Raw genomic sequence first — 25,971 nt, 5'->3', positions numbered from 1 at the left:
TGGAAAGTAGACCTCCCAAGGAACTTATCTAGATGTGTTGTGCGAACTTTGAACCCCCAAGTGTTTCACTACAGTTTATAACGCAGAGCCGTGAAAATAAAAAATCTTTTTTTTCCCACAAAAATGATTTTTAGCCCCCAAAACTTTTATTTTCCCAAGGGTAACAAAATAACTTGGACCGCAAAATTTGTTGTCCAATTTGTCCCGAGTATGCTGTTACCCCATATGTGGGGGTAAAACCCTGTTTGGGCGCATGGGAGAGCTCGGAAGCGAAGGAGCACTGTTTTACTTTTTCAACACAGAATTGGCTGGAATTGAGATCGGAAGCCATGTTGCATTTGGAGAGCCCCTGATGTGCCTAAACAGTGGAAACCCCCCAAATCTAACTGAAACCCTAATCCAAACACACCCCTAACCCTAATCCAAACCCTAATCCCAACCGTAAATGTAATCCAAACCCTAACTTTAGCCCCAACCCTAACTTTAGCCCCAACCCTAACCCTAATTTTAGCCCCACCCCTAACTTTAGCCCCAACCCTAACCCTGACTTTAGCTCCAACCCTAGCCCCAACCCTAACCCTAGCCCTAACCCTTACCCTAGCCCTAAACCTAGCCCTAACCCTAGCCCTAACCCTAGTGCTAACCCTAACCCTAGCCCTAACCGTAGCCCTAGCCCTAACCCTAGCCCTAAACCTAGCCCTAACCCTAGCCCTAACCCTAGCCCTAACCCTAGCCCTAACCCTAGCCCTAGCCCTAACCCTAACCCTAGCCCTAACTGGAAAATGGAAGTAAATAAATTTTTTTTTTATTTTATTATTTTTCCCTAACTAAGGGGGTGATGAAAGGGGGTTTGATTTACTTTTATAGCATTTTTTATAGCGGATTTTTATGATTGGCAGCTGTCACACACTAAAAGACGCTTTTTATAGCTCCACATTTTGAGACCTATAATTTTTCCATATTTTGGTCCACAGAGTCATGTGAGGTCTTGTTTTTGTGGGACGAGTTGGCCTTTTTATTGGTTACATTTTCTGACACGTGACAGTTTTTGATCACTTTTTATTCTGATTTTAGTGAGGCAGAATGACCAAAAACCAGCTATTCATGAATTTATTTTGGGGGAGGCGTTTATACTGTTCCGCGTTTAGTAAAATTGATAAAGCAGTTTTATTCTTCGGGTCAGTACGATTACAGCGATACCTCATTGATATAATTTTTTTATGTTTTGGCGCTTTTATACGATAAAAACTATTTTATAGAAAAAATAATTATTTTTGCATCGCTTTATTCTGAGGACTATAACTTTTTTATTTTTTTGCTGATGATGCTGTATGGCAGCTCGGTTTTTGCGGGACAAGATGACGTTTTCAGTGGTACCATAGATGATTATATCTGTCTTTTTGATCGCGTGTTATTCCACTTTTTGTTCGGCGGTATGATAATAAAGCGTTGGTTTTTGCCTCGTTTTTTTTTTTTCTTACGGTGTTTACTGAAAGGGTTAACTAGTGGGCCAGTTTAATAGGTCGGGTCGTTACGGGCGCGGTGATACTAAATATGTGTACTTTTATTGTTTGTTTTTTTATTTAGATAAAGAAATGTATTATGGGAATAATATTTTTTTTTCCTTATTTAGGAAATTTTTTTTTATTATTTTTTTTTACACATGTGGACATTTTTTTTTTACTTTGTCCCAGGGGGGGACATCACAGATCGGTGATCTGACAGTTTGCACAGCACTCTGTCAGATCACCGATCTGAGTTCCAGTTCTGCAGGCTTACCAAGCGCCTGCTCTGAGCGGGCACTTGGTAAGCCACCTCCCTCCCTGCAGGACCCGGATGCCGTGGCCATTTTGGATCCGGGGCTGCTGCAGGGAGGGAGGTAAGGAGACCCTCGCAGCAACGCGATCACATCGCGTTGCTGCGGGGGTCTCAGGGAAGCCTGCAGGGAGCCCCCTCCCTGCGCGATGCTTCCCTGTACCGCCAACACACCGCGATCATGTTTGATCGCGGTATGTCGGGGGTTAATGTGTCGGGAGCGATAGGCAGCTGACACCCGGCCGCAGTCGGCCGTGCTCCCCCCGTGAGCGCGGCCGATCGGCTATGACGTACTATCCTGTCACTGGGAATTAAGTCCCAGGGCACCTTGACGGGATAGTACGTCATATGGGATTGAGGGGTTAAGGGGGCCAACACTATCATTTTTTAATTTCTTACTATTTACGTAGTTAAAGAATATTTTGGGATTATTTTTACTCTCTCTGGCAATGAGTCTCTCTGTATCAATCTTTGCTGCCTTGATTTGCTTTTTACAGAATGTATTTAATTTTCTGTTTTTCTTTAATGCCTCATCACTACCTATTTCCTTTAATTCTCTAAATGCTTTCTTTTTGTCCCTGATTGCGCCCCTTACAGCTCTATTTAGCCATATTGGTTTCCTTCTATTTCTAGTAAGTTTATTCCCATACGGTATATACTGTGCACAGGTCCTATCCAGGATGCTAATAAATGTCTCCCATATTATTTTTGTGTATTTTTATGTCTCAGGATATCATCCCAATTAATTGCCCCAAGATCCTCTCTCATCCGTTGAAAATTTGCCCTCCTGAAGATTAGTGTCCTTGTAACCCCTCTACTACACATCTTACTGAAGGATACATGAAAACTTATTATTTTGTGATCACCATTTCTAAAGTGACCCCCAACCCTTATATTTGATGTGCGGTCTGGCTTGTTGGACTAGCAGTGGTCATGAAAGGAGAGAAAAGGGAATACCAATACAGAGCTCTTCCCTTTGGCATATCAATTGCACCCCGCATATTTACCAAACTGATAGCTGAGATGATGGTCCATCTGAGAGAGAAAGACATTCTAATATTCTCATATTTGGACGACTTTCTGATTGTGAGCAACTCGGCCCGACTCTGCCGTCAACAATGTGACAGAGTGATAGATACTCTAAAAAATTTAGGCTGGTTTCTAAACCTTCAAAAATCAAAACTAGAACCAACCAGGGTTCAGGAATTTTTGGGTCTCACCTTGGACTCTATTTCTCAAGAATGCCGCCTCCCAGTACAGAAAAGACAAAAGATAGTAAATATAGTGTCAGAAGCTCGCTCAAACCCTTCCATGACTCTAAAAAAGGCGATGTCATTACTGGGATCCCTCTCTGCTTGCCTTCCAGCAGTTCAGTGGGCACAACTCCACACGACACATCTCCAGTGGGATATTCTGAGAAACCAGGTTATACTAAGGGGACATTTAGAAAGTCACATGACTCTAAGTTTGGCTACTATTCATTCCCTAGCTTGGTGGATGGATCCCAACAACCTGTCAAAAGGGATTCCCTGGGTGACAGTGGTATCTCGGATAGTTACCACAGATGCAAGTCCCACAGGGTGGGGAGCTCACCTGGACAACAGGGGGTATGTACAGGTCAGGAACACGGGGCTTCCTCAAACCAAAAAGAACTGTGGGCAGTAAGTCATGCATTACTGTTTATCCTACACAAATTACAAGAGCATCATGTCCGAGTATTTTCGGACAACCGAGTAGTGGTAGCCTACCTAAACCACCAGGGGGACCAGATCTCAAGCACTAATGAAAACCACCTCCGAAATTTTCAGCTTAGTAGAGAACAACTTCCTATCCCTTTCTGCCTTACATATAAGAGGAGTAGAGAACCAGAAAGCGGACTTCCTGAGCCGTACCCAATTAAAACAAGGAGAATGGACTCTAAATCAGTACATCTTCGACAAAATCACAGATCTGTGGGGAATCCCTGTAATAGACCTGTGTCACGTCCGCTGCTCGTACTTACCTGGCTTCTTCCATCTCTCGACGCGCTCGCGATCCTGTCCCTCGCCGCTCTGCGTCCTCCTTCGCCGGCTCTCGGCGTCCGGTCTCTCTGCGCATGCGCGGTCGCGTTTCCTCCGTCGCTGAGCCTTCTGGGAGGTCGCGACCCAATGGCTCCGCCCCAACATGGCGGCGCCCATCGGCTATTTTTTCTCGGCGTCTTTCCAGGCAAGACGCCTTTGCCTTGTAGGTGTACTGTCTGCTGTCAGTGTCCCTATGCCCTAGGCTCCCCTGTGTCTTTTCCCAGCTTAGTTCCGTGTTCCTGCTTTGTCCTGCCTAGTCTCGTGTTCCTGCTGTGTCCTGCCAAGTTCCGTGTTCCTGCTGTGTCCTGCCAAGTTCCGTGTTCCTGCTGTGACCTGCCAAGTTCCGTGTTCCTGCTGTGACCTGCCAAGTTCCGTGTTCCTGCTGTGTCCTGCCAAGTTCCGTGTTCCTGCTGTGTCCTGCCAAGTTCCGTGTTCCTGCTGTGTCCTGCCAAGTTCCGTGTTCCTGCTGTGTCCTGCCAAGTTCCGTGTTCCTGCTGTGTCCTGCCAAGTTCCGTGTTCCTGCTGTGTCCTGCCAAGTTCCGTGTTCCTGCTGTGTCCTGCCAAGTTCCGTGTTCCTGCTGTGTCCTGCCAAGTTCCGTGTTCCTGCTGTGTCCTGCCAAGTCCTGTGTTCCTGCCGTGTCCTGCACCGTCTCGTGTTCCTGTCTTTATCAGTTAAGTCCTGTTTTCCTATTATTTTCCCCGCCATTCCCATAGCTCTGTGGTCTCCTTCTTTATCTTGGGTCGTCCCTTTGGCTCTAGCTGTTGTGTCTCCATTCCCCCGAGGTCCTGCCCCTAACACTCCCTGTATAGGGAGTGATTCCATCTGGTCCACTCGACCCCGGGAGCTCTAGAGTCACGACCCAGAGGGTCCACTCTCGGATTTTTGTCCGAATCCCTACAACCTGTTTGCCAATATGCATAACAGAAAAGTGAAAAACTTTTGTTCCCTAGAGCCCAGGGGGAAACCTCAGGCCATAGAGATGCATTCACGATTCCTTGGACACAAAGTCTTGCATATGCCTTTCCTCCAACTGTCCTCATCCCAGCAGTCCTGCGAAAAGTCAGGGAGGACAGGTCCAGGCTCATCCTAATAGCCCCCTTCTGGCCCAAGAGAACCTGGTTCTCCTGGCTGAGGATGCTATTGGTCACCAATCCCTGGGTTCTTCCGGATCTTCCGGACCCCTCCTATCACAGGGACCGGTGTTCCACCCTCAGTCAGAGAATCTCCACCTGACAGCATGGAATTTGAAAGGTCGCTATTGAAGGAAAGTTTTTTTGGACAAGTTAGTCTCCACATTAAAGAAAAGTAGAAAGTTCATGACCACAAAAATCTATGGCAAAACCTGGAAAAAAAATTTTGTCCACCTCCGGGGTAAGATTACAAGATGGGGTCCCAGTTGCTGAAATATTAGAATTTCTACAAAAGGGTTTAGATCTAGGCCTTTCAGTGAGTACCTTAAAAGTACAGATAGCAGTCCTAGGAGCATTGTACTGTGAAAACATAGCGGCCAACCCTTGGGTAACACGGTTTGTCAGAGCAGCCGCAGGGTCTACACCAGTAACTATACAGAGGTTACCAGCCTGGGATTTGAATCTAGTCTTGTCAGCTTAAACAGAATCCCCATTTGAGCCTATAGAATCAATACCCCTTAAAATTCTATCACTTAAAACTGCCCTCCTGATAGCCCTAACATCGGCCCACAGAATTAGTGATCTCCAAGCCCTGTCTGCAAACCCTCCCTTTACAAAAATCCTGGATGATAAGGTTATATGGAAAACAGATCCTGCCTATCTACCCAAAGTAGTGTCCAGATTCCATAGGTCTCAGGAAATAATCCTTCCTTCCTTCGGTCCAGACCCTAGAAATAAGAAAGAAGAAAAGTTCCCCACATTAGATGTAAAAAGGTGTTTAGTTCAGTATATAAAATCCACCCAGCAGCATAGGAAGGAGGGGTCTCTCTTTATCTGCTTCCAGGGACCCAGGAAAGGACTCAGAGCCTCTAAAGGCACTATAGCACGTTGGATAGCAGATGTGATAGCCTTGGCGTACTCATCCACCGGGAACGCCGTTTTGGAGGGACTGAAGGCCCACTCTACAAGGGCTATGGCGACCTTCTGGGCCGAAAGGTCGGAGGTACCATTAGATCAAATCTGTAAGGCGGCCTCTTGGTCAACCTTCAACCTTCTTTAGACACTACCGCTTAGACCTAGCCTCTTCATCTGACTTAACCTTCGGAAGAAGGGTTCTGCAGGCTGTGGTCCCTCCCTAAGCCATAATCTCTGCAATTCTCTCTGTGGTACTGTCATGGGGGACTGAGAAAATCATAGTTACTTACCGATAACAGTATTTCTCAGAGCCCATGACAGCACCTGCTTATTTCCCCCCATAATCACGTGTGCAGTGAGTCCATTCTTTTGTATGAAGTGTGCTTTTACTATATAGACACGGTGTTCACCTGTTAAGCAATATGATAAATTGTATATATTTTTTGTTGTGACTAACCTGGAGGACCTCCGATGCTCTGTAAAGAAAACTGATGCAGGGGAGAGGTACCGCCCTTTTATCCTGTAGGTTTCCTGTCCCTGAAGGGCGGATCCCCTCTCTCTGTGGTGCTGTCATGGGCTCTGAGAAATACCGTTATCGGTAAGTAACTATGCTTTTTCTCAGGTTCCTTTAAAATAGAGCAGAAGTTGTTGAAAAGTGAGGTATATATAAGAACATTATTGACCCATTCACTTGTATAGGTGCTATATTACAGTTTAATACAAATGTTAGGTTGTCTGGATCCATATTATGGTCATGTGCATGTCCTCTCAATTTTTTTTCACTTTGAATACAATCTTTTGATTGGGCAAAGTTGATCGTAGTTGTCAATAATTATGGCCTTACAATTAAAGGGAACCTGACATGTATCAACATACATGCTGCCCAAACCATGAGAAGCCCATAACAGCCACTGGCTGTACGATCACAGCCATGTAAAACTCTGCAGCGTTTCAAAGAAATACATTCTTTTAATAGCTGTCGTGGACCAAGTCGCACTGTGCACTAGTCATACAGATGGGTCCTTGGCTTTTCCTCTCTGCTCACTAAAAATGACTGCCAAGCCTCTGCCCTTACTTGTATATGGGTAGTCAAACATAAATAGTTCTGATTGTACAGTGAGCTGTTGATACATGCTGCAACTTGTGCAGAATGTATTACCTTTCATGTACCCTTTAAGAAGTACAGGAAAGTTTATCCAACTGAGCAATATGCTACCTCATATAGCCAAAGTACTGGGACCTCTATAACTTTTTATATACACATGCAACACAGGAATATATATCATACAGTCTATACAGTAGCTGCAGTACTTATAATGGGTGAAAAAAGAATAAGGTCAATAGTGTAATTTTTTTAAGGTTAGGCTTAATTCTGATGAAGTGAAAGTTAGAAAATATATGTATACTGACCGAGCAGATGAGGTTGGTTCTGTGATTTGCCGATGCATCCGAACATTGTGAACACAGTTTTCCTTGTTAACAGACTTGGCTTCCAATGGAATATCAGGGGATGTATGGCTTATCTTCATACATGATTCTGGAAACAGAGGAGACTGCCCCAGGTAGTTATCACTGTAGTCATGCTCATTTGTCTCACTGTCTGTATAGTTCAAATATTCATGTTCTTTACTACCTTTGAAACCACGTTCTCGCCAAGGAATCCAGCAAAGTTTCCATGAAACAAAAAGTGATACACCAAAGAGTGCAAGTCCACAGGCTGTTACCAAAAGAGACAGCAAGCTCACTGAAACATCTAAAATAAAAAGAACAGAAGGTATGTTAAGTTATTGCTTGTTAATCTTCCATTATACAAAACCCTAACCATGACATACAAAGCCATCCACAGCCTTTGCCCTCCATACATATGTGACCTCATCTCCTGGTACTTTCCTGCACGCAACCTCTGATCCTCACAAGATCTCCTTCTCTACTCCTCTCTTATCTCCTCTTCCCACAATTGCATACAAGATTTCTCTCGCACATCACCCCTACTCTGGAACTCTCTAGCACAACATATCAGACTCTCACCTACCATTGAAACCTTCAAAAAGAGCCTGAAGACCCACCTCTTCCGAAAAACCTATAACCTGCAGTAACCACTGATCAACCAAACCGCTGCATGACCAGCTCTACCTTCACCTACTGTATTCTCATCCATCCCTTGTAGATTGTGAGCCCTCGCGGGCAGGGTCCTCTCTCCTCCTGTACCAGTTATGACTTGTATTGTTTAAGATTATTGCACTTGTTTTTATTATGTATACCCCTCCTTGCATGTAAAGCGCCATGGAATAAATGGCGCTATAACAATAAATAATAATAATAATTCTCTTCAGTGTTAGCTTTATAAACCTGGAATATTGTTGATAATATGTGCTTTCCAAGAATTTTCAAATTTTTAAAAAGAAAACCCATTATTGTTAATATAATGACTAAATCAAAAAACGGAACACCACAATGATAAATGTAAGGTTATACACATGGGAAGAGGGAATCAATATCACCATTACACACTGAACGGGAAACCACTGAGTAAATCTGACAGGGAGAAGGACTTGGGGATCCTAGTTAATGATAAACTTACCTGGAGCAGCCAGTGCCAGGCAGCAGCTGCCAAGGCAAACAGGATCATGGGGTGCATTAAAAGAGGTCTGGATACACATGATGAGAGCATTATACTGCCTCTGTACAAATCCCTAGTTAGACCGCACATGGAGTACTGTGTCCAGTTTTGGGCACCGGTGCTCAGGAAGGATATAATGGAACTAGAGAGAGTACAAAGGAGGGCAACAAAATTAATAAAGGGGATGGGAGAACTACAATACCCAGATAGATTAGCGAAATTAGGATTATTTAGTCTAGAAAAAAGACGACTGAGGGGCGATCTAATAACCATGTATAAGTATATAAGGGGACAATACAAATATCTCGCTGAGGATCTGTTTATACCAAGGAAGGTGACGGGCACAAGGGGGCATTCTTTGCGTCTGGAGGAGAGAAGGTTTTTCCACCAACATAGAAGAGGATTCTTTACTGTTAGGGCAGTGAGAATCTGGAATTGCTTGCCTGAGGAGGTGGTGATGGCGAACTCAGTCGAGGGGTTCAAGAGAGGCCTGGATGTCTTCCTGGAGCAGAACAATATTGTATCATACAATTATTAGGTTCTGTAGAAGGACGTAGATCTGGGTATTTATTATGATGGAATATAGGCTGAACTGGATGGACAAATGTCTTTTTTCGGCCTTACTAACTATGTTACAATCTCTACCATCGGCTGCACAGGCCTTCACAGAAATCAATCCACTATGTCAAAAAATCTAAGAAAGATAGAAAAAGAAGGCAGCACTCCACTACTTAGGTGAAAAAATGTGGTTTAGTTCAGACCCACATGGCAGGCGACGTTTCGGCTCCTGTTGAGCCTTTCTCAAGCAGTGAATCAATTACAATGGTGAGTATAAATACATACAATAATTGCTCAAAATTATTTAACAAAGTGCTTAAAATGGCTTAATAAAGCTTACAATGTTACATTATGTACATCCATTCATTGTGCAACATGGTGAGATGATTCATAAAAAGTGCCCTGTGCATAAAGCGCATGGTATAGTGTGTATAGGATAATAATGTACAGAATAACGCATTGTTAATAAAATGCAGCTGAGCTTAAATACATACAAAAGAACTCACCCTATAGGGGTCATAACATACCACATGGAGGATGCTATTTTGCTATAATCGGCGTGCAATCGTCTCTGCTGCGCATGCGTTAGCATCTCATTATGTCAGCAGGCGCTTCCAACCAATATTATTCAGTGTGTGTCAATTTCTTATCTAGCGCCTGCGCACTTCGTCACTTTGGGTGTCTGAGTGCCATCTATGATGTGGAAAAGGATGAATATCATTAACTAAATCTTCACTTTCACGATGGATCCTTCTCTTCTCTGACGCATGCATATAGCATCACTTAAGATGAAACAGCGCAATTTGAGATGAGGATTTAAAGGGATATAACTTTTTAAGGTAACAACCTCTCAAAATGACAGTTATTGTACTGGTATAAAGGTTTAACATGTGAGCATACGGACTATTTTTTGCGAAACACCCTGGTATACCCGACGGTGCCTTATTCAGGTCACCTCCTGCAACCAATGGTATCCTCGGGAGACATTTAATCCGCTAAGATCAGGACGTCTTAGCCAAAGTCCATAAAGATGTAAATGTTACGCCCAGCTCTATTTACCCAAACCTTCACTAAACATGTACTAGCCTATTTTCATCCCATAGCATTTCTGAGAATTGACTCTAAAAAAATATATAAACACAAAACAAGTAGAAAAAATATATACAAAAATATATAAAAAAAATATATAAGAAAAAAATATGAAATAGTCATAATAAATAAATCAATAACTTATCATCCATATGGTAGTGTATCTCCTTAGGTGAGTGTGTGTCAGTGACATCTTGTGGAAGGTGACTAATAATATCTGAAAAAAAGGAAATAATAACTATGTTAAAATTTTTATCAACAGGGTATATACATAAAGAATTCTTTTCAGAAAAACATTATTATTATTAAATTTCCCTTTTGGGGGACTTATTTCTTACAATATTGCAAAAACAAAGAGTTACTTCAACCCATGAAGTATCAATTGGGATTAAAAAATAGTATGTATTTTAAAGTCACCTCCATTCAACCCCATTAGTTTCAATGTATTCAGTTCTGAAATCCATTTTACCTCTTTTTGTTTCAAAATTGGTCCCCTGTCCCTCCCCCCCGTATGGGGACTGTATCGATTAGTCTAAATATCAGATCTTTATTAGTATAATAACTAGTGATGAGCAAGCATGCTTGCCACTACTCAGTTCTCGCATGAGCATCTCACTGCTCGAGATGCTCGGAGCTCACTGAGTATTTCTGGGGTTGCTCGGCGGGACCTCGGGTCCCCTCCCTGCAAATTTGCAACTCTTTAGAGAGCCAGTGAACATGCAGAGATTGTCTGCCACATACTGTAATGCCGCAGCCATGTTGGTTTTGGCATTACAGTGATTGGTTGGCCACACAGCATCATCAGGTCTATATCAGAACTGACACCGCCATGCTTGTCACAGTCTACTCTTGAATCAGGCAGTGTAGGGAGAGGTGCTGCTGAGCTAGGGAGAGAATTACTTGCTTCTTAGTTAGTGTACAGTAGGTATACCACAATATATTATACACATATCCGTCTCAACTAACAGTCCTTCTGAGGACTAATCCATCTGCATAGATATCAGTGCTAGGCAGGCAGGCAGTGTATGTGGCAGACGATAGTGCATATAGCAAGGGGGTCAATTCCAGTTCTGTCTGCTGCTGCTGCTTCTACAGCTATTTCTAGACATAGCTCCAGGTATCAGGGGCCAGGAATATTTTTGGGGGATCTTAATCCTGATTGTTTGCTTAAAAAGCAATCCAAAGAACACTGTTTTTTTTTCTCCATTTGCTTGCTCGCACTAAAGAACACAGCTAGATCCTTTCAATAGTACAGTACACTGTGTGCAGAATTATTAGGCAAGTTGTATTTTGATCACATGATACTTTTTATACGTGTTGTCTTACTCCAAGCTGTTCAGGCTTGAGAGCCAACTACCAATTAAGTTAATCAGGTGATGTGCATCTCTGAAACGAGGACCACAAAAAAGAGAAAGAGCCACTCCAAAACACTGCACACCACAATACGTAATCAAAAATATAACAAGGCAAACTTTATTGATGTATAAATAAAAACATTTAAAATCAACAATGAAAACATCAAAGAACCCCACAATGATCCATAAAGGTATTAATAGCCAAGCAGAGGCATATATCCTATGAAGAATGCATATAATGGTAAGAAAATATAGTAACCATACATAGAATACAACAAATCAAGGTAGCCACGTATGGCAATGCCTCCTACATATACACACACTGCCGCCAAATAACTAATGTATGTAAAGGAACAAACCTAATACCAAGGTGGAAACAGAGGCTATCGACACTGATCAGTACCTGAAGCAATATAGCCACCTATCTGGGACAGCGCCGGGTAAAGGTGAAAACACAAATACGGATATACCCAGTGCTCTAACACATGGAGCTGCAATGCTTATGAACCCAAGGCATATAGACAGGTACCAGGTCCAGCCATATGGAGCAACAAAAGCCGAGCCGTAAGAAAGACAGACAGCGGGGAGGCTAGGATCAGAGTGGGGACAGACCCCACGCGTATCGCCGTTACAAGGACGGCTTCGTCAGGGGAAGGGTTCCCCTGACGAAGCCGTCCTTGTAACGGCGATACGCGTGGGGTCTGTCCCCACTCTGATCCTAGCCTCCCCGCTGTCTGTCTTTCTTACGGCTCGGCTTTTGTTGCTCCATATGGCTGGACCTGGTACCTGTCTATATGCCTTGGGTTCATAAGCATTGCAGCTCCATGTGTTAGAGCACTGGGTATATCCGTATTTGTGTTTTCACCTTTACCCGGCGCTGTTCCAGATAGGTGGCTATATTGCTTCAGGTACTGGTCATTATATTATGCCACTCCTCTGCACCCCTTTTACTCCATATAATATTCAGTAGTGCGCTGGTATTTTCCTCGTTCTCTGAAACGAGGAGGCGTGTTGTCTAATGACATCAAAGCCCTATATAAGGTGTACTTAATTATTAGGCAACTTCTTTTCGTTTGGCAAAATGGGTCAGAAGAGAGATTTGACAGGCTCTGAAAAGTCCAAAATTGTGAGATGTCTTGCAGAGGGATGCAGCAGTCTTGAAATTGCCAAACTTTTGTAGCGTGATCACCGAACAATCAAGTGTTTCATGGCAAATAGCCAAAAGGATCGCAAGAAGCATGTTGGGCAAAAAAAGCGCCACATAACTGCTCGTGAATTGAGGAAAATCAAGTGTGAAGCTGCCAAGTTGCCATTTGCCTCCAGTTTCGCCATATTTCAGAGCTGCAACATTACTGGAGTAACAAAAAGCACAAGGTGTGAGATAATCAGGGATATGGCCAAGGTAAGGAAGGCTGAAAAACGACCACCTTTGAACAAAAAACATAAGATAACACTTCAAGACTGGGCCAAGAAATATCTTAACTGACTTTTCAAAGGTTTTATAGACTGATGAAATGAGAGTGACTCTTGATGGGCCAGATGGATGGGCCAGAGGCTGGATCAGTAAAGTGCAGAGAGCTCCACTCCGACTCAGACGCCAGCAAGGTGGAGGTGGGATACTGGTATGGGCTGGTATCATCAAAGATGAACTTGTGGGACGTTTTCGGGTTGAGGATGGTGTGAAGCTCAACTCCCAGACCCACTGCCAGTTTCTGGAAGACAACTTCAAGCAGTGGTACAGGAAGAAGTCGGTATCGTTCAAGAAAAACATGATTTTCATGCAGGACAATGCTTCATCACATGCCTCCAACTACTCCACAGCGTGGCTGGCCAGTCAAGGTCTCAAAGAAGAAAAAATAATGACAAGGCCCGCTTGTTCACCTGATCTGAACCCCATAGAGAACCTGTGGTCCCTCATAAAATATGAGATCTACAGGGAGGGAAAACAGTACACCTCTCAGAACAGTGTCTGGGAGGCTGTGGTGGCTGCTGCACACAATGTCGGTTGTAAAGAGATCAAGCAACTGACAGAATCTATGGATGGAAGGCTGTTAAGTGTCATCATAATGAAAGGTGGCTATATTGGTCACTAATTTTGGGGGGTTTTGGTTTTGCATGTCAGAAATATTTATTTCTAAATTGTGTGCAGCGATATTGGTTTACCTGGGGAAAATAAGTGAGATGGGAATATATTTGGTTTTTATTAAGTTGCCTAATAATTCTGCACAGTAATAGTTACCTGCACAAACAAATATCCTCCTAAGATAGCCAAATCTAAAAAAAAAACCTCACCCAAACTTCCAAAAATATTAAGCTTTGATAATTATGAATCTTTTGGGTTGATTGAGAACATAGTTGTTGATCAATAATAAAATAATCCTCTAAAATACAACTTGCCTAATAATTCTTCACTCACTGTATTAAAATCCAGCTATTTTAAACAGGGGTTTTGCTGTCACACCGATCAAATCTGAGTGCGCACATTACAGCGCTAACAAGCCATCTATTTAAAACTGTGGTTTGTCTAACACATGGCTCAAAATTCTGCCATTTCTGGCCTCCATTTAAATTTTGTTGCAGTGTGTTAGCGAAGTTATTGACACCAGTTTGCTGTTAAAAATAGTAACCTACAGGGCAGCTATTTAAAACTGTGGTTTGTCCGTCACATGGATCACATATAAGAGAGCTCAAAGGCTATGTGTGAACATTGCGGATTTGCTTATGAAAAATTCTGCACGGTTTCTGCCACTCTTGGCAAAAAACATAGTTTAAAATCTGCATGGTGTTTTGCGGCAGATTTGATGCATTTTTATGTGGATTTGTTGCAGATTTTCATGCGCTTTTGTAAATCCATAGAGCTAAATAACAATATTTTATTAAAAAAAAATTGTGATGTAATTTCCTTGTTCAACCTCTTCAGCCAGATACTCATTAATATTAACCCCTTTACCCCCAAGGGTGGTTTGCATGTTAATGACCAGTCCAATTTTTACAATTCTGACCACTGTCCCTTTAGGAGGCTATAACTCTGGAATGCTTCAACGGATCCCGGTGATTCTGACATTTTCTGTTAGGAGTCGAGTTTCCTCTGCTGCACAGGGGGAATCTCGATCTGTCTCCACTGCGGTCTCCCATTCTCCTCCAGCCACAGTGGAGCCTGCTCAGCAGGGACGTCGATCCCAGCGTCTCGCTCAGTCTGACTCTGTGAGAAGAGTTACTGCTGCTTCTCCAGCTTTTGCCTGTAAAGCCTATACTGGCCAGCAGCGAGTGGACTTCTCTGGGACTAAGTCCTTGTCTGCGCACACTGAGCATGCCCAGGGCAAGATCTCCCGTTGGAGATCGAGGGTCATGTGCTCAGACTCTGCAGCGCATTCTATTGGTCCTCTTGGCAGGTCTTGGAAGGGCAAAGTTTCTGTGGCCGCTTCCTGTCCTGCAACTATATAAACTGCGCATGACCGCACGACCATGCGCTAGTGTACAATTTAATACGTGTGTTTGTTGTGAGTGCAAGTCGTTCTTTAAATACCCCTACCCTATTGTATGATTGTTCGCGTATGGAGTATGGCTGCTATCTAGCGCCCGACTTATCACTCAACGTGTCACACACGTGTCAGCGTCTACTGCTGTGACCGCCAGTGCAGTGCCACGCGCCAGTGTGCGCTTCCTGACCCACGTCTGGGTGCTTAGTGGTGCCTGCCAGCACGGCACAGTTCGCACTTCGGTGCCTTAATTATATAATTCCTTTCACACCCAGTAGCGGTGTAGTGCCAGCAAGGGTCTAATTGGACTACAATCCCTGTTGGGGTTTAGTTCGCTGACCACTTGCTCGCGCTCTATGTGCGGTACCGCGGTCCTGTGACGCAACAGGATCGCTTTCTTCACGCTGGGTGAGGTTTAACCCACGCGTGTATACTTTTGAATACCGCCATATTGTCTGTCATTTCCTAGCAGCAGGTTTCACCTGCACGGTGGACCCTGGACTGCGAACGCATCTATATCATCTCTCTTGGTGCGTTCCGCCAGTCCTATCATTTTCTTGTGTCATATTCTACTACACGATAGTTGTAAAAATTTGTTGATATGACTTGTGTCTGTGAAAAAAACGGAAAATTGGCAACAATTTTGAAAATTTTGCAATTTTCCAAATTTGAATTTTCATGCCCTTAAATCACACAGATATGTCACACAGCATACCGTATATACTCGAGTATAAGCTGACTGGAATATAAGCCGAGACCCCTAATTTTGCCACAAAAAACTGGAAAAACTTAATGACTCGAGTATTAGCCTATGGTGGGAAATGCAGCAGCTACTGGTAAATTTCAAAAATAAAAATAGATACCAATAAAAGTAAAATTGAGATATCAGTAGGTTAAGTGTTTTTGAATATCCATATTGAATCAGGAGCCACATATAATACTCCATACAGTTCATGATGGGCCCCATAAGATGCTCCATATTAAAATGTCCCATATAATGCTTAAACAAAGGTTGATTATGGCCCCATAAGATGATCCATAGATTATGCCCCATACAATGAGGCATAAAGGTTGATGGCCCCATAAGATGCACCATAGATTATGCCCCATACAATGCGGCATAAAGGTTGATGGCCAAATAAGATGCTCCATAGATTATGCTCCACATGCTGTTGCTGCGATTAAAATAAAAAAATCACATACTCACCACTAGGGTTGAGCGAGACGGATCGGACAAATTCAAAAATCGCCAACTTTCGGCAAAGTCGGGTTTCATGAAACCCGACCCGATGCTAGTGTGGGATCGGCCAAGAGGTCGGCGATCTTCGCGCCAAAGTCGCGTTTCGTATAATGCGTTCAACGCCATTTTTCAGCCAATGAAGGAGGACGCAGAGTGTGGGCAGCGTGATGACATAGGTCTCGGTCCCCACCATCTTAGAGAAGGGCATGACAGTGATTGGCTTGCTTTCTGCGGCGTCACAGGGGCTATAAAGGGGCGTGCACGCCGACCGCCATCTTACATCTGCCGATCGTAGCATAGGGAAAGGTTGCCGCAGCTGCATCAGAAGAAGGGATTTCATTAGGAGGGAAGATTAACCGTGAAACTGCTTGTGCTGTAGCGATTTCCACTGTCCAACACCACCATTTGTTTGCAGGGACAGTGGAGTCTATTTTTTTGTGCATCAGCTCTGTAGCTTATTAGGCTGCCTTATGAGGCTCTCTGATAGCTGCATTGCTGTTTGCACGCCACTGTGCAAACCAGCTGCTTTTTTAAAAGCAAAAATCCTGTTGCTCCTTTCTGCACAGTTATCTTGTTTATTTGTCCACCCTTTTGTGTGCAGCAGTCCTTTTTATTGCTGCCATATTTTTCCTGAGATCATTGTAGGGAGATTGAAATTGTACTACAGTCCTTGTATTTTTTCATATATCTTCCAGACACTTTCTGTCACTTACATTGAGTTGCTTTATGCACTGGGCCTGAGTTTTGGTTCAGTCTCCCCCCAAAAAAGTGAGATTCAAATTGTCACAAAGTGGATATACGTCTGTCCTGTTAGTTTGTCGTATATCAGCCAGCCACTTTCTGCCATTTAGATTGCGTTGTTATATACACAGGGCCTAAGTTGTGGTTCAATCTCCCCCAAAAAAAAGGGAGATTCAAATTGTCACAAAGTGAATATACGTCTGTCCTGTTAGTTTGTGGTATATCAGCCAGCCACTTTCTGCCACCTAGATTGCGTTGTTATATTCACAGGGCCTAAGTTGTGGTTCATAGGGTTGAGCGACCTTGACTTTTTTAGGGTCGAGTCGGGTTTCGCGAAACCCGACTATCTCAAAAGTCGAGTCGAGTGGAATCGGCCGATTATCGCGAAAAGTCGGGGATCGACCGAAACACGAAACCCAATGCAAGTCAATGGGGGAGCAAAGTCGGCAGTGATTGGAGGCCAGGTAAACACCTACAGTGCCCATTTTAATGGCAAAAAACATACATTCTTGTTACTGAAGCTTGTCAATCTAAATTTACCTTATAATAATAGTAAGGCATTGGAAATTGGGGGTCATTTGGCTAAAGTTGGGGGGGTAGGGCTGGTTCAAGTATTTAGTGGGCCCAGGAAATCTGGACCACGTCACGGCAGTGGAGCAGGGAGAGGTAAGTATTTAAACTTTGCAAGTGCTGTGATCCTGAGCAAGTAGGGGGGGCCCACTCTTTGGCATTGGCACTGGCACAGGGCCCCTCAAAGTACGGCGGTGTGTTTGCACGGCGGGGGCGCCTCCCACTGGCAGCGACACTTTTGCGTACTATGAGGGGCCCTGTGCCCGTGACGTCGCCAACGAGTATTCCTCCCCCCACCTGATGAAGGAACCTGCACCTTCATCTACACCTTCCTCTTTGTCTCCATGTAAGGTGGTATGGTATGCGGTAAGGGGAACCTGACTTTCAGCAGGGTCACAATCTTGCAGTGTAGCGTGCACGGGGAATGTTGCGTTATGGGTCAATGTACCAGCAGACTCATCTATCACTGGCTGGGCAATGGGCAGGATGAGGGGGAAACAGATATGGGCCCAAAGAATAAAGTGGGCTAAATGCAGTTCAAAATTGGTAACAGGACTAACCAGGGGGCATTGCTTTGTTCAGTGGAGGACAACTGGAATGAGAGGCTGACACAGAGAGTAGGCCCAAATCAGTAAGTAGTCTAAATGCAGTTCAAAATTGGCAACAGTAGTAAACAGGCTGCACAGCTTTGTTCACTGGAGGAGAACAGCAAGGAGCGGCAGACACCGATAGAAGGCCCCAACCCAACTAGTAGGCCCACTGCAGTTTTAAAATTCCGATAGGCTGAAAACCAGATAATTGTAGGTCATTTTTTGTAAAGAGGACAGCTGTATTGAGTGGCGCAGCCAGACACTACAAGTAGGCCTTACACCACAAAGTTGGCTCGACGCAGGTTTGAAAAAGGTTACATGGGTACACGGTCTGCATTGGTGTGCTCAGTGGAGGACAATTGGAAGGAAGGAAAGACCGCAGAAAGACTTAGTAGGCGTAAAATAACAAAATAGGCTCTATGCAGTTTCAATTATGTGGCAACCTGGAGAACACCTTGGAGCGGCAGACACCGTCTCTACAACCCAGACCCAACTTGTAGGCCTAATGTAGTGTTGTTTCAACAACTACTTAAGACGAGCATGAAGATTGAAGCAATGGAGAGGCAACCTGGAGAACACCTTGGAGCGGCAGACACCGTCTCTACGACCCAGACCCAACTTGTAGGCCTAATGTAGTGTTGTTTCAACAACTACTTAACACGAGCATGAAGATTGAAGCTATGGAGAGGCAACCTGGAGAACACCTTGGAGCGGCAGACACCGTCTCTACGACAAAGACCCAACTTGTAGGCCTAATATAGTGTTGTTTCAACAACTACTTAACACGAGCATGAAGTTTGAAGCTATGGAGAGGCAACCTGGAGACCACCGTTAGTAGGCCCTACCGAAGTAGTAGCCCCAATGCAGTTTTCAAATTCCTATAGGCTGAAAAGCAGACTATTGAAGCTCAGCTTTTTTCAAAGGAGGACAGCTGTATTGAGTGGCGCAGACAGACACAGGTAGTAGGCCTTAAACACAAAATTTGGCTCAATGCAGTTTAAAAAAGGTTACAGGGGTACATAGGCAGCATTGGTCTGGTCAGTGGAGGACAATTTCAATTATGGACCGCAGACAGACTTAGTACGCCTACAATTAAAAAAACGATGCTCTATGCAATTTAAAATAGGTTCTAGGGGTACACGGACAGCATTGTTCTGGTCAGTGGAGGACTAGTGGAAGGAGGGACCGCAGACAGGCTTAGTAGGCCTAACATAACAAAAGTGGGCTGTAGGCACTTTAAAATAGGTTCCAGGGGTACAGCAGTGGTCTGGTGTTGTGAATTCTGTTGTCAAGCTCCCTCCTGTGGTCATGAATGGTACTTCGGCTGGTTCTGTCCATGGACTTCCTCTGGTGGTTGTGAGTGGAGCTGCTGCTTCTGAGTTTCCTTCCACAGGTGACGAGGTTAATTCGTTAGCTGGCTGCTCTATTTAGCTCCACTTAGATCATTGCTCCATGCCACCTGTCAACCACAGGCTCACAACCACCAGAGGAAGTCCATGGACAGAACCAGCCGAAGTACCATTCATGACCACAGGAGGGAGCTTGACAACAGAATTCACAACAGTCTGGTCAGTGGAGGACTAGTGGAAGGAGGGACCGCAGACAGGCTTAGTAGGCCTAACATAACAAAAGTGGGCTGTAGGCACTTTAAAATAGCTTCCAGGGGTACACGGGCAGCAGTGGTCTGGTCAGTGGAGGACTATTGGAAGGAGGGCCACAGACAGGCTTAGTAGGCCTAACATAACAAAAGTGGGCTGTAGGCACTTTAAAATAGGTTCCAGGGGTACACGGGCAGCAGTGGTCTGGCCAGTGGAGGAGTAGTGAAAGGAGGGACCGCAGACAGGCTTAGTAGACCTAACATAACAAAAGTAGGCTGTAGGCACTTTAAAATAGGTTCCAGGGGTACACGGGCAGCAGTGGTGTGGTCAGTGAAGGACAATTTCTATAATGGACCGCAGACAGGCTTAGTAGGCCTAACATAACAAAAGTGGGCTGTAGGCACTTTAAAATAGCTTCCAGGGGTACACGGGCAGCAGTGGTGTTGGTCAGTGAAGGACAATTTCTATAATGGACCGCAGACAGGCTTAGTAGGCCTAACATAACAAAAGTGGGCTGTAGGCACTTTAAAATAGGTTCCAGGGGTACACGGGCAGCAGTGGTCTGGTCAGTGGAGGACTAGTGGAAGGAGGGACCGCAGACAGGCTTAGTAGACCTAACATAACAAAAGTAGGCTGTAGGCACTTTTAAATAGGTTCCAGGGGTACTCGGGCAGCAATGGTCTGGTCAGTGGAGGAATAGTGGAAGGAGGGACCGCAGACAGGCTTAGTAGGCCTAACATAACAAAAGTAGGCTGTAGACACTTGGAATTATCTTGCAGGGGTACACAGGCAGCATTGGTGTTGTCAGCGGAGGCCGATTGTAATGAGTGTCTCACAGTTAGTACTCCCAAAAAATAAATAGATGTTAATGTCTCGCAATACAACAAAACCAAAACACAAAAGGGTGGCATACTTAGGTACAGGGGTGAGCTCCTCTGCTGAGTTTCAGACCTAGTAATTTGGCGCTAAGTATTTACTAGTGTAAATATAGGACACTGCCCCTGACTATTTTAAGTAGCATCATACATGTCAACACATTGGTATTGTCAGTGCCAGGCCTTGAAGGATGTCAGCGCATAGACTAAACATTGGTGGAGCTGTGAGAGATAATTTTGCAAGTGGTAGAGCACTGTTTGAGCTGGGGGGGGAACTCTCTTGTGGCCGGCGGTACAGGCCCAGGGCCCCTCATGTTACAACGGTGTGTCTGACGTTGGGTGCGTACCACCACCGCCAGAGACACTTTATTGTACTATGAGGGACCCAGTGGCAGTGCCGTACCAAAAGCGTGCACACCCACCTCTTCAGACAAATGGCACTCTCACGGGTGCTTGCGCCAAGTGGCGAGACCACGGCCCCGTGGGGGGAGTTTGGCCATTAAGGGAGGTGTAAACATGTCGTATGCTGGACAAAGAGCTGCTGCAAATTACGAGATTGGAAAAGTCAGTCAGAGCAGTCCACAAGCAAGACCTTTTCATAGGAAAGCTAGGTGTCAGCCGGGAAAGGTGGGGCAAAAGAATTCGAAATCCAGTTGTGTTTCATTTTAATGAAGGTTAGATCATCAACATTTTGGGTAGCCAGACGAGTCCTTTTTTCAGTTAATATTGAACCTGCAGCACTGAATACTCTTTCTGATAGCACACTAGCTGCTGGGCAAGCAAGCTCCTGCAATGCATATTCTGCCAATTCTGGCCAGGTGTCTAATTTGGATGCCCAGTAATCAAATGGGAATGACGGTTGAGGGAGAATGTTGATAAGGGATGAAAAATAGTTAGTAACCAAACTGGACAAATGTTGTCTCCTGTCACTTTGAATTGATGCTGCAGTACCTGTCCTGTCTGCGGTCATAGCAAAATCACTCCACAACCTGGTCAGAAAACCCCTCTGTCCAACGCCACTTCTGATTTGAGCACCTCTAACACCTCTGCCCTGTTGCCCCCTGCAGCTCGTGTGAGAACCATCACCGGCACTGTGTGCTGGGAATGCCTGAATCAAACGGTCTACAAGAGTTGCTTGTTTGGTTGCTAATATTTGTTCCAGGTTCTCATGTGGCATAATATTTTGCAATTTGCCTTTATAGCGAAGATCAAGGAGGGAGGCCAACCAGTAATTGTCATCGGCCATCATTTTACAAATGCGTGTGTCCCTTTTGAGGATACGTATGGCAGAATCCGCCATGTGGGCCAAAGTTCCAGTTGTCAAATCTGCGGTTGTGCTGGGTTGAGGGGCAGTTTCAGGCAAATCTACGTCACTTGTCTCCCTAAAAAAACCTGACCCCGGCCTTGCAACGCCACCAGTTGCTATTGGCCCCGGAGAAGCTTCCTCATTAAAAAAATACTCATCCCCATCATCTTCCTCGTCCTCCTCCTCCTCCTGTTCGCCCGCTACCTCGTCCTGTACACTGCCCTGACCAGACAATGGCTGACTGTCATCAAGGCTTTCCTCTTCCTCTGCTGCAGACGCCTGCTCCTTTATGTGCGTCAAACTTTGCATCAGCAGACGCATTAGGGGGATGCTCATGCTTATTATGTTATGGGGGGGTGTGGAAACCACACAAAAAGACGACCAATATTGGGTATATTACAAATGTACAAAAATCTTTATTGATACAAGTAAACATACAAATACAACAAAAGAGAGAGCATACAGATCTCTGGATTACAATGGTGCAAGTAGAAAAAATGGTGGCGGCTACTGGACCAAATCGCCACTGTACAAAGAAGGACGCGCAGACCGTGAGACCCAGACTACCATATACCATATGATGGCAACATATGTCAGTAACTATACTCATATACACAGAGGCAGCTAACTAGCGAGAACATGGTGCACCTGCAAAAAAGTAACTGACACATGTAGCAGATATGTGAGTCATAAGACTGTATACCACAGTGGGTTATTGTGATGCTACACCATATTACGCAGGGCCACAGTATATCAATATGCTGAAAAAACAGCTGAGCCATATACATGAGAGTTACCGTATCTTCACTAAATGTCTAGATCCCATTCATCACCTATTAACGTGCAGCTAATAGCTTACATGACAAAAGTGTACCCAGGCAGAATAGCCGTGAGCTCAGCCCATAATTACCTGTACACGGGGGCATAACATGTATCTGGGTCCGGTGTGCACGTCCGCCCGACGCGCGTTTCAGAGCGGAAGCTCCTTCGTCAGGGGGCGTGCCGGCTAATACCAATGACGGGGTTTAAATACAAGCAGGACAAATGATCGCTGGGGCGAGAGCCGGACATGACGCAGATGCTGCCATGGTAACCGGAGAAGCCAGGCGGCGGCGTCATGCACAGGCGTCACCAACCATGGCAACCGTCCGTGCATAATGACGCCACGGGCGCCAGGGGTAGCCGATCCAGGCGCGCATGCGTACAGGCAACGCACCAGCGATCAAAGCAAGCACATCATAATGAAGAAGAATCTACATGCAAAACAACACGGTGTATAATCGTGAGTAACAATCTATAGGGAAGGACAGGAAAAGGAAAGAAAAAGGGGGCACATAGCGTATTTAAGTGTCACATTACACGCATCCGCAGTATCCGGGGGCAAGTCCAGCCTATCATGTGTGTAAACCCTGAAACCATAGGGTCAAACCACATGTGATCCAAGAAGGTCTATGATCACTGTACCAAAGTCAAAACGGTATACCCAACCAAGGGGTGCTCCTAAAACAGGCATAACGCCGCGGGTGATACTATATGAAAAGTAAAACGCTATAAGTGGAGAAATAAGAAAACATGCAACAAAAAATAAAAAATAAGAAATAGCAAAACAAAACCAAAACATGAAAATGCAATAAAAATCAATTGAAATTACAACAGTTGTATATAACATGTCCTTCTGATCTCGGTCTTCATATGTCTTCAGTAGACTCCAAGAAGGGAAAAGCTTGAATAACGTTACCATGTCATTTCAACATAGCTAGGACACAAAGGATATCTAAGAATAAAATCATTAAAAAAATTAAAAACAAATACTGGAGCGACCGTACCGGACACCACCACCACCCATACCAAGACCAGGATCACAGAAAAGGCGCAAAACTAATATTTTCGTTTAATCCATGGGGGTGGACAGTATTTAGAGTCCACATCCACCTCGTTTCGAGCTGTGCCAACCGTTGGGAGATATTACCCCCCCTAATGCCCATTTCTATCATATCAATTCCTTTGACTCTCAGGACACTACTGTCACAATTGTGGTGTGACTTAAAGTGCCTGGGAATCGTTTTTAACGCATTCGGGTCCATTACACGTGCTGCTGCTTCGATCCCAAGGACATGTTCGCGCACCCTCGTTTTTAGCTGCCTAGTTGTAAGTCCCACATAAATTAGTGGGCAAGGGCATACCGCATAGTAAATAACGTTCCTCGATGTACACGTAATGGTCTTTGTGATCTTGAAACTTTTAAGCCCTGAGGAATCAACAAAAGTATCTTCTCTAGAAATATTGCAGCATGCCACACATTTACCACAGGTACGATAACCCCCCTAGGTTTATTACGTGGATCATTCAAGAATGTCCTAGTTGGATTGTCTGTATAGTGGCTATGCACTAAATGGTCACGTATATTCTTGGACCTCCTAAATGTAATAGATGGGCAGTTGGGTAAAAATTTGGCCAGCGTTCCATCCGTTTTGAGAATTGGCCAGGCCCGTTCCAGAGCACTTCTTATCGCTCCTGCTCTCGAGTTATAGTTGGTGATAAACCTGACAACTTCTGAATCATCACCTCCTGTGCGATTAGCATATAGCAGTGTATTTCTATTGCTATACTTAGCTCTGAAATATGCTCTTTTAATGGCCCGACTACTATATCCCCTTTCTTTAAAACGACATCTAAGGTCTTTAGCCTGAATTTCAAACTCAGAGTCGGTGGAACATATCCGACGAATGCGTAAAAACTGTCCAATAGAGACAGCATGTACCATATGGGTCGGATGAGAGGAGGACGAATGGAGTAACATATTCGTGGCAGTTGGCTTTCGGTATATTGTTGTTTGTATCGTGTCCGTGCAGTCTCTCTTAAGGGTCACATCTAGAAATTCAATGCTAGATCTATCATATATCGCTGTCAATCTGATGTTCAAAGAGTTCTCGTTTAAGGTGGCCACAAAATGAGTGAAGGACTCGCTACTACCCTGCCAGATCACAAGAATGTCATCTATGTAGCGCGCCCAAAGAAGGGCGCGCTCCATAGACGATGGACCATCTGACTGTAGGAGGTCCCTTTCCCACAGCCCCAGGAACAGGTTAGCGTAGGACGGCACAAAAGCCGCCCCCATCGCTGTTCCCTGGAGCTGTAGGAAAAAGGACCCCCTAAACGTAAAGAAATTGTGGGTAAGGGCGAAGTTGAGGACCTCCAGAAGGAACGCAACAAAATCAGGGGACCAATTGGATGTGGATAAAAAGAATTCAGTAGCTGCCAAGCCATCGTTATGGCGAATGTTCGTATACAAAGATTCCACATCCATGGCCCCCATAATCGTGTCCGTCCCCAATTTCAAGTCGTCTACCCTACGTAGCAATTGATTCGTGTCCTTCAAAAAAGACGGAAGCTCTTCCACGAGCGGTTGTAGGATCGAATCGATCCATTTATTGATCCGTTCGAGGTAGCTGCCATTCCCCGACACTATAAGTCGTCCGGGTGGGGTGGACATGGTTTTATGCGTCTTAGGAAGTAAATAAAAAGTCGGTATTGTGGGTTCGACTACCACCAATGCCGAGTACAATTCCTTGGTGATGATTCCCCTCTCTGTACCTCTTTGAAGGATCTCCCTGAGTTGTGAACAGTAGGCGGACAAGGGGTTGTAGGTCAACTTTTTATAACAAATGGAATTGGAAAGTTGACGCATGGCCTCCTTCTCGTACATGATCTTCAGCCATAGCACAATGTTACCCCCCTTGTCCGCCGGCTTTATCACAACATCAGGGAGATCCCTAAGCTGGTTAAGTCGTGATCTCTCCTGCCTTGTCAAGTTATCATTTTTGACAGATTGAGGAATCCTCATTAGTTCCTCACTAACCACCTTCACAAATGTGTCGATGGCACTACAGCTCGATAGAGGAGGAAACTTCTTAGATCGCACCCGTATAGCTGGTGGAATCCTACCTCCTTCCGCTGCCTGATGTTCCCTGGACAGCTCCTCAAGAGTTCTCAGGGCCGACTGTTCGCCTTCTGTAGGAAACAAATCAT

At 44.7% G+C, this 25,971-nt stretch overlaps 1 protein-coding gene across 2 annotated transcripts in view; it reads right to left on the bottom strand.

The window, feature by feature from the left end:
- Window positions 1-25,971, bottom strand: part of SYT9 (synaptotagmin 9) — a 2,320,100-nt gene that overhangs the window by 1,789,533 nt on the left and 504,596 nt on the right. For both annotated transcript variants that reach the window (XM_069740039.1, XM_069740040.1), the window contains exon 2: window positions 7,332-7,674. In XM_069740039.1, coding sequence (XP_069596140.1) covers window positions 7,332-7,674 — 343 coding nt within the window. The remainder of the gene's footprint in view (window positions 1-7,331; window positions 7,675-25,971) is intronic.

Source organism: Ranitomeya imitator, chromosome 9, assembly GCF_032444005.1.
Source record: "Ranitomeya imitator isolate aRanImi1 chromosome 9, aRanImi1.pri, whole genome shotgun sequence".
NCBI classification, from domain to species: Eukaryota; Metazoa; Chordata; class Amphibia; order Anura; family Dendrobatidae; genus Ranitomeya; species Ranitomeya imitator.
The sequence above is the reverse complement of the archived record's forward strand: the minus strand, read 5'-3'. Positions and strand labels throughout refer to the sequence as shown.